The 16,389-nt window shown below is 44.0% G+C and overlaps 1 protein-coding gene across 4 annotated transcripts in view; it reads left to right on the forward strand.

Moving 5' to 3' along the window:
• The window catches only part of LOC100913944 (schwannomin-interacting protein 1), a 576,192-nt gene that overhangs the window by 491,266 nt on the left and 68,537 nt on the right, over window positions 1-16,389 (forward strand). The window contains exon 1 of one of the 4 annotated variants that reach the window (XM_031957588.1): window positions 7,881-8,162. The exons of the other annotated variants lie outside the window; for them this stretch is intronic. Coding sequence (XP_031813448.1) covers window positions 8,133-8,162 — 30 coding nt within the window. The 5' untranslated portion in view covers window positions 7,881-8,132. Of the gene's footprint in view, window positions 1-7,880; window positions 8,163-16,389 lie in introns of those variants that run through there. 4 annotated transcript variants of the gene reach the window in all.

A 16,389-nucleotide genomic window follows, 5' to 3' on the forward strand; every position in this document is an offset into this window, starting at 1 on the left:
TTATTTCCAGTTCTGAATGTTTTCCTTCCCTTCACTCCCTCTACCACCCATTGAGAAGACAAGAAATAGAATACCTGGCATTATAACATATCCAATTTCCTTCTCTTTATCATCTACTATCTTTTTACTTACGTAAACCACTAGGTTGGCTCGGACATCTACTGGTTGTTGATCATGAACAAGTAGCTTAATCTCTGGAAGCCTCAGTTTCCTCACTTGTAAAATGGGAATAATAATAGAATCTATTTGTGCTTTGTAAACCTTAAAGTGCTATGTAAATGCTAGTTGTGGTTGTGCTCTCTTGCTTCTATTAAAATAGGAAAGGATCTGAGAGGAGTCCTATAAATTGCTGGATGATTATGTTTTGAGGTAAACCAGTTTCATTCTAAGTGAAGACTTTTTCTCATCCCCTACTTCCTTTGGGAGTGGGGGGGCGGGGGGTAGGGGGAAATGGATAAATTTGAGACTCCAGTTTCCTGAGAGCTGTTAGTTTGTCCCAGATCTGAATTGTGGAACTAAGGACTTTGTCCCCATTAAGGGAATTTCCAACAGCAAATAAATGGAAAGATAAGTATAGGCTCTCTCCCCCAATTTTAGTTTCCTCATTTCCAAAGTGACTAGATTATCCCCAAGGTCCCTCTCAGCTCCAGTACTTGGTGAGTCTCTGAGAGTGTGGGGGATGAGGCCACCTCATTGTGCTCACTTAGGATTCCAATTCTCAAGGCAAGACTGGTTTGGCCCTTTCTAAAGTGAATGCATGGAGGGATAGATAGATAGATAGACAGACAGACACACACATATCCTGGCTGACTGGTCTGCCTGTGGTCTCCTCTAGGACCCAAAAATTGATCTGCCATTACTTAGACTTCATCTAGATCAAATGTTGGGTTTTTTTTTTAATCTGGACCCATGAACTTATACTTAAAATATATTTTTAAAACTCTACTTTCATATTATAAATTCTTCATAATCTTGTATATTTGATTTTGTGCTTAGGACCATTATTCAGATAAGTGACCTTTGGCTTCATCCCACTAAGTACCCTGATATTTTGCTGTTCCCTTCTTTCCTTCTCTATGCCTTGTTTTTGCTTCATCAGTCACTCTCAGTCTTCCCTTTCAACCAACAGATATGTCCAGAACCTTTAAAAAATACCTTTGCTTAACCCTTCTGCCCTGTAAACCCCGTATGCCTCTGACATCCCTGCCATCCAGCTCCTCACACCCACTCATTCCTTACTCCCTGGAAATCTGGCTTCCATCACCACCACCTCACTGAAATAGCTCCCAGGGAGGTCACTGACTAATCCCTTGTCGCCTATCTCATGACCTCGATTTTTCCGTTCCCATCCTCCCATGTTTCAGATAATCCATTGTTGAGGGGAGTGGACAGACATTGACCAGTTGTGGTCTGCATTGTCAGAATGCCCACCTCAGGACATCATGGATCTAGTGGACTGTTCCTTGGGCTGGCAATAATGCTGTTGTTCACCACCATCCCATTCCTAAAAGTGTCTTATTTCCATAATTCTGATTCTGTGGTTCTCCCACCCCTCTAATCACCCAAGTCTCTTTTGCTATCTTGCCATCCACTTTCCTTACTAAGGCTACAGGTCCCCTCCAAGTCTCTCCATTCTGCATGCTGACCTTTGGGGATCCTGTCTGCTCCTCTGTTTCAATGGTGAACACCATGAAATCACTCAATATCTACCTCTATCCCTCTCTTCTCTCAGAGCTTCAGGATTATCTTTCCAACACCTTCCTGGTTGCTTCCACTTGAATTTAATTTAATTCAATAAGCGTTTCTGATGAATTTTATTTCTCTTTTGACCTTTTTTGGAGTTTCTCATTATTGTTCTGTGGTTCTCTTAGAAGTCCACCAAAAGTTTGGACCCTCAAGCATAAGCTTGCAAGATTGCTTGTGTTTACCACTGAGGAGGGGTAAGGAAGGGTGTAGGGAGGTTGGTGAGGAAGGAGTATTGAGGGAGGACCCTCATTCCATTTAGTAGATACTTTAGTAATACTTCACCAGTATGAACTAATCTGATTTGTGAGAAGTAATTTGAAATCATGCCTCCCCCCAAAAGTGACTTAAAGGCCGTACCCTTTGATCCAGAGATATCCCACTATTTAGTATACGCCACAAGGAGGTCAAAGACAAAAAGAAAAGCTTCACATATACCAACATATTCATGGCAGCACTTTTTGTGACAACAAAGACCTGGAAACAGAATATTTAATATTTGCCTGTTGATTGGAAAATGTTTAAAGTGGTCTTGCATAAACATAATGCAAAATATTACTCTATTATAGGAAATGATATACTTGAGGAATTTAGAAAAACACAGGAAGACTTATGTGATCTGATGAAAAATCAGTGAACCAAGAAAAGAATATACACAATGACTACAACAATGAAAGTGAAAACAAGAATAAAAAAGAAAAAACCTGAATGCTGATACTAAAGTAGAGTTGAAAAAAATCCTGCCTCCTCCCTTCTTTGCCAAATTGGAAAATTAAATTGTCAGCCTTAGTTTTGGTAATGGTTTGTTTGCCAGAATTGGTTCTTCCCACTTTTTTTCTTTGTTATAAAGGTTGGCTCATTGGGGTAGATAAGGTAGGAGGAATATATTTGGAGGTGAAGATTTTGAAAAGGCAACATGTCAATAAGATTTTTTTTTAAAGAATTAGGCAAGTCATTTCATTATCTTCTCCATCTGTGAAATAAGAGATCTGAACCAATCTCCTTGGTCTCTCCCAGCCCTAAAATTCTTTCCTTCCCCTATTGCCTCAAAAGGAAGATAGCTGTTAAAAAAAAAAAAATACTTGTTGAAGTTTGCTTCCCAACAACCAAAGTCAAATCTCGTTGATATATTTCACTTAGTTAAAAATATCATCTAGTGTTACTTTGGGAAGTATTTCTGGCTTAAATAATCCTCTAACATCTGGTTTCCCTTCCAAAGTTTTCTGCATTCACAAACCACAGGGTAACTTATTGCACAAAGTCCTTTTCGATGAATGACTATAAAAGGAAGGAAGTTTGAGTTCTTCTGTTTTTAATCTTGTTTACACCTTGAAGTGTTTTTTGACAAGATTTGGGCTACAATTTTCAGAAATCTGTTCTCTCCTAAGCAGTTTCTGAGTCACCTCCACTATTCATAGAATAGCAAGTGTGAACAGTGGGGGAACATCGAAGCTCATGGCAGTGACTCATGATAAATGTCTTTAAGAACTTATGTAATGTATGCAAGTACCCTCCTCCTTTAGGGGTGGGGGTGGAGGGTAGGGAGCCTCTTGCAGAAGCTCCTAACCTTCTTTCCTCTTCTCGGAGGGATGGGGTCTAAAGATGTAGGAATGCTATATACAGTCAGACAGGACTTTTCTTTTGAAAAGGGAAATGAGTGGGACATTTCCTTTAGAGCTGGACAAGCACCTAGCCCTGATCTCTTGTTAAAGAGCATGTACAACCTTCAATACAAGGGGCAAGGAACCATTTAGGAGTGACTGCCCAATGCATGTCTGCCTCTATGGGAAGTGCTACTTCCCTTTCCTTTTTTTTTTTTTTCTTTTTGCTGAGGCAATTGGGGTTAAGTGACTTGCCCAGGGTCCCACAGTCAGGAAATATTAAGTGTCTGAGATAGATTTGAACTTAGGTCCTCCTGACTTCAGGGCTGGGGCTCTATCTACTGGGCCACCTAGCTGCCCCTTCCCTTCCCATTTTGTTAAAAAGAAGAGTGTGGTAGAGGGAACTGCTTATGGGACTGTGATAATAATGTTTTAAAAAGTCAGCAAAATAATCATTTTTGCATATTTGAAACCACTTATATAATACAAAGCATGTTTATAGATCACAGGACACAAATTCAGAAACATTTGTCATCTTGGAGGCCCTCCTGTTACTGATGAGAAAAGTAAGATCTGGGGAGATGGTGCCTTGATCAGAATAACAGTGCTTATCATACATGTCTGAGGCAGGATTTGAATCCAGAACCTCCTGACGATAGGTCTAGTGCTCTGTGCTGCAGTGGATTTAAACTATGGTCACCTGAGTGAACACTAGGTAGATTTTGAAAGTGAAGATGTGAGGCGTTTGGGAATTCTGCCATATGTATCAATCATGGAATTTTTACTGTGTGATTCATTAAAGACCTATTCCAGTGAGTTAATATAGTGTAGGATTGAGATGAGACTTCGCCAGCAGAGCAGCAGCTCTGGTAGGTCCCACCAACCCTCAAGTCAGTGCGTATACACAGGTCTAAGGCTGGACCCTGTATGGTCCTAAGATAACCGGGCTCATTAGGATCCGAGAGATTCATGGACACAAGGGTGGCCATCACCGATGGCTTTTCCCAGGTACAGCAACTCACAAAGGCTGCCTTCTGGCAGGTGGAGGGGTCGGAGCCTGAATCAACGGGAGTATCTACGTTAAGTATGGCTTGCTGGCCCAAGGACTCCTGTCCAAATCCTACCTCTGAACTTCTTGCCCTTCATCAGTTTGCTCCCTGTAGAATAACAGCTCGAGGCTACATGTCTTTGGGGGTCCCTTCCAACTCTGACCACCCTGAGTCCATTCTTATGGCCTTTAAGAAGGGACTTCTTGCTTTCTTGGAACAGCTGCTCTTAAGCACAGTTAGAATTTCTTAGTCTAGAATCCAGATATTAAGGGGTTCAGATAGAAGAAAGATGACATGTTGTAGTTACATCGAGAGTAAGTTGGCCTCTGACCCCAGCTGGCTAAATAAGTCCCTTCCCCTTTCCCAGTATCCAGTCTAAAATTACCCAGAAGGTGCCATTCATCACTCTTTACCCAGGGATTCTCTGTATTAATGAAATGGCAGTTCCAGTCCCCATCAAAGTAGAAAGGGACCACAGGCCACCATTTATCATCCCGTCTGTTATGGTTGTTAATATGAGAAAGATGGGATTGATCATACGTCCCTTTTTCCTCTAACATTTTGTATTCCCTACGAGTTTATTGAAGGAAGATACTTATGAACGAATGAATGAACACGGTTTAAGTACTAGCGATATAGTTTTAAAAATCCATGCTCTCAAGGATTTCACATCCTAATGGCAGAGATAACCCAAACATGGATGCGTACATGTGTATATATACACATATACACGTGTTTGTACATATGCATGTATTCTGTAAACACATTATGTATATACAAATATGTGTATTTAGAATATGTATTCTAGGTCTGTATTGTGTATATATGTATGTCACATGTGCATGGATATACATACAAAAAGGGGGGAGGCAGAAGAAACAGACGGTTTTCCCAGTAAATCTGATGGGAAGGTCACGGAGGTCCTTAGGGTTTAGTGATAGCTCAGTTGATAATACATCTTCATTATTGTCACTTCTGCTGACGAGACTCTATCAGCTGAGCCATCTGACAGTGCTACAGACTTTGGTAATGAGGACTTTCTTTCCTTGGCTTTTAGGAGCTCTGGCTGCTGTGGAGGCTCTCAGAGAGCAGAGCCCACCTTCTGCTTCTCTTTGTATCTCAAGCATGTAGCACAGCTCCTGGCACATAGTAGGCACTTAATAGATGCTGGTTGGTTATTTGACTGAAAGCAGGTCACAAGGATTACTTCCCAGGATTAGGGGCTGCTGTCCAGAAGCGGATCTAAATCAGGGGCTGGGACAGGGAGGAAAGAGGGGGTTCTCTTGGACTTAGGTACCTATTGAAGGCAACCGATCCATAGTTGGTATTGACAGAGGCAAGTATGGCAAGTCCATTCTCCATTCAAATCTTGAATACCTGGTTTTATCTATGTGTCCCCTGCAAATAACTTAAGGTTCTAATTTATTTTGGGGCTGCATCTGTGATTTTATCCCTCCAGGGAATTCCCTGTGAGTTAATTTTCTCTAGTTCTATATTGTATCGTTTTAGAGAGATTATGGGACTTGTCCAGTGTCACACAGTCAGTATGTATCAGTGAGGAATCTTGAACCCTGGCCTTCCTGGGGCCTCTGAGGCCAGCATCAGTCTGCTGCGCCATGACCGCCTTTACATTGTACCCTGACCACAGTGAGAACCTAATAAATGTCTGTGGAATCAAATCAAAATCTGTTTTCCTTTTTTCCACCTGCTATACATTGATATCTCTTTTTCCCCCACTCTGAAGCCTTTTGGTACATCTGTGTCACCACTTCCACCTGAGTCTCGATATTTTGGGCTGTGAATTTCTGTTTTCTTTCAGGGAAATATAGAAAATAATTTGAAAATCAAAAGGCCATTAACAAAAATTCCTAGCATTGGTTCATACCAATCTATCAGATTGCTCTTGATATGGAAACTTGTCAAACATGCTGATTTGATTGTAAAGACAGAGGAGGGCTTTGTCTCCCCCAGTCCCTAACTAAAGAAGGTATGGATTTTTCCAGTCCTTTGATTTCTCTCGATAGTAAGAGAGGTCATTGGGAATGGGCCTTTTTGATCACTAGGATGAGTGATGGAGAATATCCTTTTTGAAGAAAGGTGGGGATTGGAGAAGTCTTTTGCTCAATCAGCCCACAATTAATGTGGATCAACACTATCAACAAACTTCAACTAAGGAATTATATTTGGTGTTGTGAGAAAAAAGAAGAATTTCTATTTAATTTATTTTTATTTTTCAAGAAAAATCTCCTTTCTCAGCCTCAGAAGATCCTGGATCTAGTCGTTTCCTATATCAAATAATCAGGCTTAAAATGTTTTAGAAATTTGTGTAGAGGTGAAGTGTGTTTTTCCACAAATGTTTTGCGAAAATATGAGAAATCTTTTATTGTCTTTCATGGCCCTCCGGGATCATGCTTTGCAGAGGGGACTGAGAGGCCAGTAGGGCAGGGCAGGGCAGAGGAGGGACTTCCTCTCTTTCCTAATTACTCTTGTTAACTAGATGCCAAGCCCTATTGTTTCTAACTGCGGAAAGATGGCAAACGCCCTGGGGGAAAGCCCAGGTCTCTCTGCCTTAGTTACTGCCTCCCTCCCGGTATGGAAGCTTTCTTTTCTCAGCATCCGTTAGGTATAATTGTCATCTCTTTCAAGGGCCGGAAAAAACATGGTTCCTCCAGTGGACTTTTCCACTTTCCAAAGGAGCAAACCTCCTTCTGAAAAGCTCTGGTTCCCCAAAGCTTGAGTTCCCCGAATTTGCATGTGGAAAAATGAACGAACTCCAGTTATTTTCATCCAATACAATAATTCCCCTGTGATTTGGAGAAGGGAAGCCCAGTAGCTATTTACTGTTGCTTAAAAAAAGAAAAAGCCCCAATGCAAGCGCGAATTGAATAAACTGCAAAATAGTGTTTTCCGGGTGCAGACACATCATGGCTCTTGGCTTTCCGAGAGCTTCTAGCAGTTTTTCAAACACCACCCCCCATAATGCTTATCTCTGCGGGACCAAATCCAGAATGGCTTCTCTTCCCCCCCCCCCCAATCTGCTAAAACTTGACAAAATAAAATGATTTTTGAGGCTCTTTCGCGGCTGACACTTGGTGGCTAAGCGTTTTGTTCGGCCGGGATGCGGCGGGAGGTCGGCGTGGTCAGCGGCCGCGGGGAGGGGCCTCCGGCTCTCCTTTTTGATCCGCTCGGGGTTTTCTTCCCTTTAATGAGGGCTCGCCCATTTGCACATTAGTTGGCTGCCTTCATAAAGCACCCGAAGGTCACAGCAGCCCGGGCCCTGATCCCTTTCTTTGTGCCTATAATATAATTGGCTGATTGTGCCAGTGATGAGTGAGCCCCCTCCCCCAGCGCAGCCTGGCTCCTGCTATTAAAGCTGCTCGCTGCTTTCCCGGGGAGAGCGCCTCGCCTGCCTCTCCTGCCTCTCCTGCCTCGCCTGCCTCGCCTGCCTCGCCTGCCTCGCCTGCCTCGCCTGCCTCGCCTGCCTCTCCTGCCTCTCCTGCCTCGCCTGCCTCGCCTGCCTCGCCTGCCTCGCCTGCCTCGGCTCGGGCTCCGCTCCTGGGGAAGGCGGACAGGACCATTGCGGCAGGGTGCGGGAGCGAGCGAGCGGGCGGCGGCAGGAGCAGCATCCATCTTAACCTGCGGGGAAGCTCCTCCGGCCCCTGTCCCCCGGATGCTCGGCGCCCCCCGGCGCCCCGAGCCCGTCGTCCGTCCTGCTGGCCGCCCTCTATGATGCTCTGAGATGGTCCATCAGGAAAACTGCTCGTATCAGGTGAGGGGGCCGGAGGGGGCGGGGAGGCCCGGCTGCTTCTCCCACAGCAGCAGGTTGCCCCCTTTTCGCCGTTTTCCCAGGGCTTTCGCCGCCCTCCGCTTCCCCCTTCCCAGCGTAACAACCTCTGAATCGTAATTAGGGTTTCTGGGAGTAATGTAGCAGAAAATCCTGCTTCTTTGGCCTTTCAAGTGTTGGGAAATCCATAGAGGTAATCGCTTCTGCACATTCTGGGTGCCTGGGGAGGAGAGAGAGGGAGGGGAGGGGGCTTTAATGTAATTGAATTTCAGGGAAGGGGAGACAGTGGGGGAAACGCCCCCCCCTCCGCTCAGTGTTATATAACGCCAAAATGTATGGCCTCCCTCCTCGGGTTCAGTGTGGGAACGGGTCCACCCCCCACGTTTTGAGTCCAATCTTGGCTAATTACAGGGAGAGGGGCCAATAATTGAAACTAGGCGTTTACAAAACGTTCCCTGCTTTGCATTCTGCCGTCCTGTACTCGGCTCAAGTTGCAGCTGGGTGTTTTGGGGGGCTCGTCGGGTTCCTGAAACGAGGATGTTGCCCGGAAAGGGCAATAAACGTAGCAGGAAAATCTCAGGTTTCGGAACCCGACGCAAACTAGCCCTTTTTTTCCCTCAGTACATTCGCGGCTGGTGCCCATGTTAGTTCGATGTTTGGAGTTAGGAAACGAGTTGGGATTCGGTGGGTTTGGGAGAGCTCGCCTCGCAGTCGTTAGCCATTCCTTTGGGATTGCCTGGATCCCTTCGGGAGCTGGCCGCAACAGGGCAGTGGTTACTGATCACGAGCTAAGCTGGATTTGTGTTATTTTTTTAATGGTGGCATTGAACAGCTGGCCACAGTGCCAGGCCGGTGCTGGCACTTGATTGGCGGGGGTATGATTTCAGAGGACAGACTGCTACCCAGACCCGGAGTGTGTAATTCCATAACTTGGGCTGTGCCTTCTTCCGTGGGACCTGTTACTTGAGCCCAGCAGGTGTTTCTCTCAGGAGATGGAGTTTCGGGGCATTTGACAAAATGGGTGACAGGGGGTCCTTCCCTCTGTGGAGACCTTGGAGCTGAAGAAAAGTATTCTTCTATCTTCAGAACCAGGGTTCTGCCATTTGGGGTTTTGTCAGTTTAAGCTACATTTGTCATGTATGTAGTGACTAGGATGGGAAGGAGAGGGAGGGAGAGGGAGGGGTCCCTAAAGAGGGTGAGACTGGATTGCCTGGATTTACCATCATTACCTTGCCATTTTCTCCATTTTAATTGTGTTGAACTCATGTAATGGAGAAGAGCACTGGGCTTGAAATCAGGAAGGGCCCGGGTTTAAATTCTCACACTGTGACTGTAAACAAGTCCCTTAATGTCACTGAGTTCAGTTTCCTCATCAATAAAACAGGGGTCATAATACAGCCCACCCCACAAAGCTATTAGGATTAAAACCTTTTATAAACTTTGAAGCTCTAGAGAAATGTGTGGTTGATAGTTTTTTGTTTTTTTTTTTAATATCGATGCTGATTTAGCACCATGGTTTCCAATTTAGATGGTGATAGGATCATTACTCAAGAACTGAAATGGTTTTCAGAGACCACCCATTTTACAGATGAGAAAACTGAGGATTCAAAGAGATGTAAGGGACTTGCCTGAGGTCACACGGGGTTAAGGCTGGGTAATAGGATTGGACTGGCCTCTATTCCCCCTTCCATCCCTTCTGCCTAGCACAATACTTGGCACAGTTCTTAGTAAATAAATGCTGGTTGAGTTGATTTATTGATGTGTAACCTACTAATGGCAATGGAGGTTCCTCCAGACCCACTACTGGGAGTTGGGGGGTTAGTGGGAGCACACGCCCATTGTTCTTCTCGGGCAGCGGACTGAGAGACGGGAAGTGATTAGACCATAGTAATGGCTTTCCTCTTAAAGAACTCAGCTTGTCCATTAACAGGTTCCCTTTAATAGGGCTGCTCAGCCCCTCCCCAGAAAAATAAATGCACAAGTGGGTCATTAGGAAGAGGCCGTATTGGATTTTGCATCTTAATGATGTTCTTCACTTAGAACTGTCACGCAAGAAGAGTTTCTTTTAAAACCCACTTGCTATTTGGTTACATGGAGCAGGGCGGAGACCAAGGTGGGGAGAAGCTTATTAGCCTTGAAGGAAAAACATTCTTCTCAAAAATCCTAGGCCTTCCAGTCAAACCAGAGGCCATGTTTGGCTGGGTGCGGGGAAGGGCTGTTTTCCTCAGTGTTTGGCTCCAAGGGGATGGGGAGAGGCCAGGTGAGGTTGCCTTAGTCAGCTGGAAGATCAGCAGTTCGGTGCCTTTCAGAGACTCCCTGCTTTTACATTCCCTCCCTTCCTGCGTTCTGCATCCAGTGAAACAGACCATTGCTTCACCTCTGCTTTCTGGCTCTTGACTGTTTCTTTGCAGAAGTAGTTTCTTCTCCCTTCCGAGCTTGGAAAACAGTTCCCCTCCATCTCTTCCTCAAAATCCCTAGTTTCTCTCAAGATTTAGCTGGTATTCCAACTCCTTTTGGAAGATTAGGATATATTCCTTCATCCTCCCCTAAATTAATAGCACTCTAGCTATCCCTCCTCAAATTATTATACTTGTATTCATCTGTCTCTATAGTGATTCTCACTCAGTCAACTCTAAGCTCCTTGAGGACAGTAATCATTTGTGTTTTGTCTTTGAATCCATTATGTTTAATTCAGTGGGTGCTCGACTGATGTACGTTGGAATGGGTGGATGCAGATTTTAATCTTTTTAAAAATGAAAATTAGGACAGTTAAGTAATGCAGTGGATAGAGCACCAGCCCTGAAGTCAGGGGGACCTGAGTTCAAATTTGGCCTTAGACACTTAACACTTCCTAGCTGTGTGACCCTGGGCAAATCACTCAACCCCAACGGCCTCAGCAAAAAAAAAAAAAAAAAACTTAAATTAAAACTGCTAAATTCCTTGCTTTAAAAAATAAAAAAAAAACACTTTCATTAGTATTATTATCAATAATTCGCATTTCTTTCCAGTGCATTTCCAAGTTCTTCTGTCACAATCACCCTGAGAAGTCCCAGTATCATTTTCATTTGACCCACGAGGAAACTGAGGCTCTTAATAACAAACTCCAGTCTCCTAACTTGGATGACAGCGTGCTTTGACCATGAGCAAATTCATTTTCAGAGCTGGCGTCTTTAGGAATCCATTTGTGGCCCAGACTCAAATGATAGAAATAAAGAAGCTCTTTCTTTAATGCAAAACTTTCTCTTCTCAAGCACTTTGGAAGCCAGCAGCTGCTAACACTCACTGTCAAAATATTCAATATGGTGGGATTTTTTTTTTCCAAAGTAACCATTGACTTGTATTAGTCTTGTTGTTTTGTTGTCAGATTATATGAATATGCCTGTTGATGTAGGAGCTACGTCCCAAGAATGTGAGAAATGGTGAATGGCCTCTTATGGGTTTTATTTATTAGGCATCTGTGTTACTGGGGTTGGATTTATAGAAACTGGGAGTCTTCAGAGACTATCTAGTCCTACGCCCCCTCCCTCTTTTTTTATACAGATAAGGAAACTGAGGTCCTTAGAGTAATTTGTCCAAGGTCACACAGATAGCAAATCTGTGGTAGGTCAAGTTTCAAGCCCAGGTTACCTGATTCCAAATTCTGAATTTTTTTTCCCACTGTACTAAATCACATATGTATGTTTGATTATTTGTCTTAGTACAGGTTTGTGTTCTAAAATATTTAATTAGTAAAACTTAAAGAAACCCAGAAGAGAATCTTTCTCTCTCTTTCTCTCCTTCCCCCTTCCTGAAAAAATAAACATTGATTATAAGATATAGTCCAAAAAGGATCACAATTTATAATGGGTACAACACAAATGTCACCTGTAAACTTCTTCTGTGATGAGTGAATGAGTGCATAAATTAATGAATAAGGATTTATTAAATGCTTTCTATGAGTCCAGAAAGGTTAACAATGCTAGTGGTCTTCCAAATGTACCACAACAACAAAAAAGAGCAGGCGCCTCAAAATGGAATCTCTATTTCACTAAGGGAAAATATCTGTGTACTAACAAAAAAAAACCTGAAATGTTTTTAATTGATGGATTTAAAAGAAATCGAAAAAGAAAGGAAACTTTGTACCTGAAATAATAAGCAGATGTCAGTCATAGAAACTTAGTGTTAATCCTAAATTACTTATTGATTTAAAAACTAAATATCTTTTTAAAATAGTAAATATAGAAACATTAATTTTTTTAGATCTGGGGAGGATTTTCATCAGAATGCAAGTATTTAAAGCATTATTAGGAATTGGGAATACAAATAGAAAAATGAGACAGTCTCTGTTCTCAAGGAATTCACATTCTAATGAGGAAGACAACAATGAGGAGACAGAGGCGATTGGCTGAAGAGTGGCAAGAAAGATCCTAAGGTTTTCTTGGTATGATGGAGGGGCAAATGAGAAGGTCCAAAGTCTAGCATTCAACCCAGTAGGAAGCCTGCAGGGTACTGGCCTACTGCCATTGCGAAGAAGGGAAGGGTTAGAGTGGGATGGGAATTTGGGGTTCGGGGGATGATAGCATCCGGCCAAGAAAGAAGAGATTTATTGTTAGGAAGGTTGGGGGTGGGATCTAGGCAGCCTTGGGTATGGAAGTGAAAGAGCCTCTGTTTGCACCAGCTCTAGCTCATTACAGGAAGTTTAGGAAACTTGGACCTGGGATTTAAGGGCCATCTCTTGGATCATGGGAAATCTTAGGCTGGATGAACCCAGGGCATCTCTTTAGAAACCTCCATGGATGCAGAGGAGTTGGATTTTTTAAGTCATCCGGTATCAGATCTGTTGTCTCTTAAGGACTAAGACCTGGCTTTCTGCATTTTTACATCCCTTACAGGGCCTGCCCAGTGCTATTTGTAGAGCCCAAAATTGTTGGTTGATCAATTCATTCATTTGATACATATTTCTTAAGTATTTGTAGCACACAGAGAAGATGCAAAGCTGTAGAAAACCTGGTGCTTGGAGTTCACCATCTTGCAACAAAAATTAAGCAAGGTACAAAATGCAAGACTGATACCTGATAAAGACCACAAGAAAAGTACTCACCAAATTATGTAGCTGTTCAGAGGAAGGATAGCTTCTAGCTGCAGGCTCCAAGTTGGCTTCATGGAGGAGGCGGCCTTTGAACTGGGCCTGAAGGGAATGGGTGAGAAGCCAAGAGGCAAAGCGAAGGGCAAGGTCCGGGGGAGGAGAATGGCAAAGACCAATGTATGCAAGAGGGAGAAGCCAAGACCTGCTAGGGAAGCGCTTCAACGTAGGGCGGAACATCCCCTCTCCCTGTTTTGGGGGAGTAGGAGGCAAAGTTGGAAAGGAGCCACAGAATAATAAGGTTCTAACCAGTGTAGGCAGGAGAAAACATGGTGGCAGCTGAGAGAACGAAGAATGCCTTGGCAGGGAATAGAGTCTAAGTGATTATAGAGTTTTGATGGGGAAGAAATCCAGTGGATTCCCATGCAGACTAAGCTCCTGCTTCCCTGGGCAGTTTCTGCTCATTCTGACATCCATCCATGTTGTTTCCTCCTGGGGAATCTGCTCCTTGAGGCCAGAAACTGTTTCTCTCTGATCATAGGTCCTGGCATACAGCAGGTGCTTAATAAATGCTTGTTGGTTAACTTACTGAAGTTCAACCCAAGAGGTTGGACATCTTATATACTAAACCGCAAGGCCTCACTCATGCTCAACTTATTGTGAACTGGAGGCTGGGCTAGGCACTGGGGGGAATAAGTTTAGATGAATCACCAGCTCCTTCCCCATGTGAAGTTTACTGTCTGTGGATGGATGGATGGATGGATGGAGACAGAGACACAGAGAAAGAAAGAGGGCAGAGAGACACAGAAAGACAGACAAGACGGAAACAGAAAGAGAGGGAGGGAAGGAGGGAAGGGGAGAGAAAGAGATGGGGAAGAGAGAGAGGGGAGAGACAGAGACAGAGGGAGGGAAAGAGATGGGGAAAAGAGAGAGGGGAGAGACAGAGACAGAGGGAGGGAAGGAGGGAATGGGAGAGAAAGAGAAGGGGAAAGAGAAAGAGAGAAGAGAGTGAGGGGGAGGAAGGAAGAAAAGGAGGGTGAGATTTCTTACTATGTATAGGCACTACTAAGTGCTATGTATAAAGATTTAAGCAAAGCATCTCCCCCCAGAAGCTTTTATTCTAATGGGGTAGGACAACTCATAATAGAGAGCTGGAAAGAGAGGGAAGAAAACAGAAAGGGCAAGGTGGAGAACTTCACCTGAGAATGAATAGAGCATACAATAATAGTAATGTACACTATTGCATCATTAGTGTATTAGAGAGTCCAAAGCAAAGCTCTATGTGAGGGCATAAGATCACAAACTTAGTTAGAACTGGGGGTAAGTGATTCCTGAGCCAGAGCATCCGAGGTTTCCTGAAGAAGTTATAGAGCTTTGCATCCTTCGATGACTAGGGATTCAAAAGGAGAAATGATTTTGGAATACTACTGGTATCTGTGGGATCTTGAAGAAATCACAGCATTTCCTCATTTATAAAGTGAGGGGGTTGGTCCTGCTTTGGGGCAATAGGGAGCCACTGATGGTTTTTTCTTTTGTTTTTTGTTTGTTTGTTTGTTTGTTTGTTTGTTTTGTCAAATGCTTAGCTAACTGCAAAGATTTTTTTTTAATGGCTGCTGCCCCAAGGAGAGATTCTAGGGCAGAGAGGGGTGGGTGATCAGAAGACCCCCATAAAGAGATTGCCTTGGCAGCAAGGTGGCCGGCTGAAGACCTGCCTCTCATACTTGTTGTATGAACCTGGAAAGGTCAAACAGTCTTTTCCAGCCTCAGTTTCCGCATCCATAAAGCAGAGAGTCTCACAGGGTTGCCTAGGGAAAGTGCTTGGCAAAACCTAAATAGAAATATAAAGATTATTATTATCACCAAAGTGATCACTAGAACCTGTGCTGGAGTGTTAGCCCTGAGAATGGAGGAGATAGGCTGAGGTCCTCCCTTGGCTTCCAGCCCGTTTCTATAATTTATGTTGTAGCCGAGAGAGCCGAGGATAATTCCAGTGTAATCTGGGTGATTCAGAGCGCGTTAGAGCCCCTGACTCATTGGGCTGGGGGCTGGCTGAAGCTGGCTGCCTCCTTCTTCCCCCACCCCCACCCCTTAGCAGTGTATTAGAGATGAGGAGGTTATTGGGGGCCATGTCATTTACGGTTGGAGCTGTGTTAAGAGATGGAGCTATCGACCTCCATTCTCCACTCTTGGAACAGAGCCAGTCTCTTCAGGGAAGAGCACTGGCCCCAGAATCCATCTTGGTACCTTTTAAGAAGCTCTCTCTTCCAAATTATCTCTGATACCTTAGAAAAATAGCAACCCAGAAGCCTGGGGCAGGGGAAGTATACATTTACATTTTTTTCAAAGTCTTTCCTTTTTCCAAAACTGGATTTGAGTGGACAAATTTGGAAATCACTCCTTAATGCTTTCCCTTCCCCCACAGCCCCGGCCATGATTGTTTTTGTTTATTGTTGTTTTATGCTCCCAGTTATTCTGGCACAGAACCAGCGTGGCTAATGGCAGAGCTAGTGTTGGGAATGGATTAGGACCCTAACTCTTCCCTCCTCAGGGTGTCTGGCTGCGAGGCTCAGGGGGCCTCCCTTCTCTGCTGAGAAGAGCTGTCCTCTGAGCTTGGATTTCCAAACCCATCTCTACAGATGCTCCTGAAACAGCCTCCATGCACCTTCCTGGTCTGAGATGCTCCGGTGTGTGGCCACATCCCAGCACACGGACAGTAAGGCTTTGTAGCAAAACTGGGATGATAGGGATCAGCTGGTTTACCAATGAATCTACAGGAAAAGCTTATAGAGATCCACCAAAGGGGATTTTGCCAACATACAAATTGGGCAAAGGTATAAGGACGCAGAATCTTAAAGGCAGGGGATCCAGATGCAAATCCTGACCATCCTATTTCCTATCCCCGGGACTCTGTGCCTCATTTATAAAATAAAGGGGTCTGGTCAGGTTGACTCCTCTCATATCTTTTTGCAGCCACACATCCAGCAGGATACTGGCTTTCTTGCTGATATTTTTCCCCCTAAAAAGTACTTCTGACTACTTCCCACATTTTTTTTTACTGGAGCCCCTTAATTTCCCCAAAGCGTCAGAATGTTCCAAGAGTATCCAAAGAAAGTCTCTTTCCCCATCAGACCCCCTACCCCGGAGGATTGT

This window comes from Sarcophilus harrisii, chromosome 3 (assembly GCF_902635505.1).
Source record: "Sarcophilus harrisii chromosome 3, mSarHar1.11, whole genome shotgun sequence".
Taxonomy (NCBI): domain Eukaryota; kingdom Metazoa; phylum Chordata; class Mammalia; order Dasyuromorphia; family Dasyuridae; genus Sarcophilus; species Sarcophilus harrisii.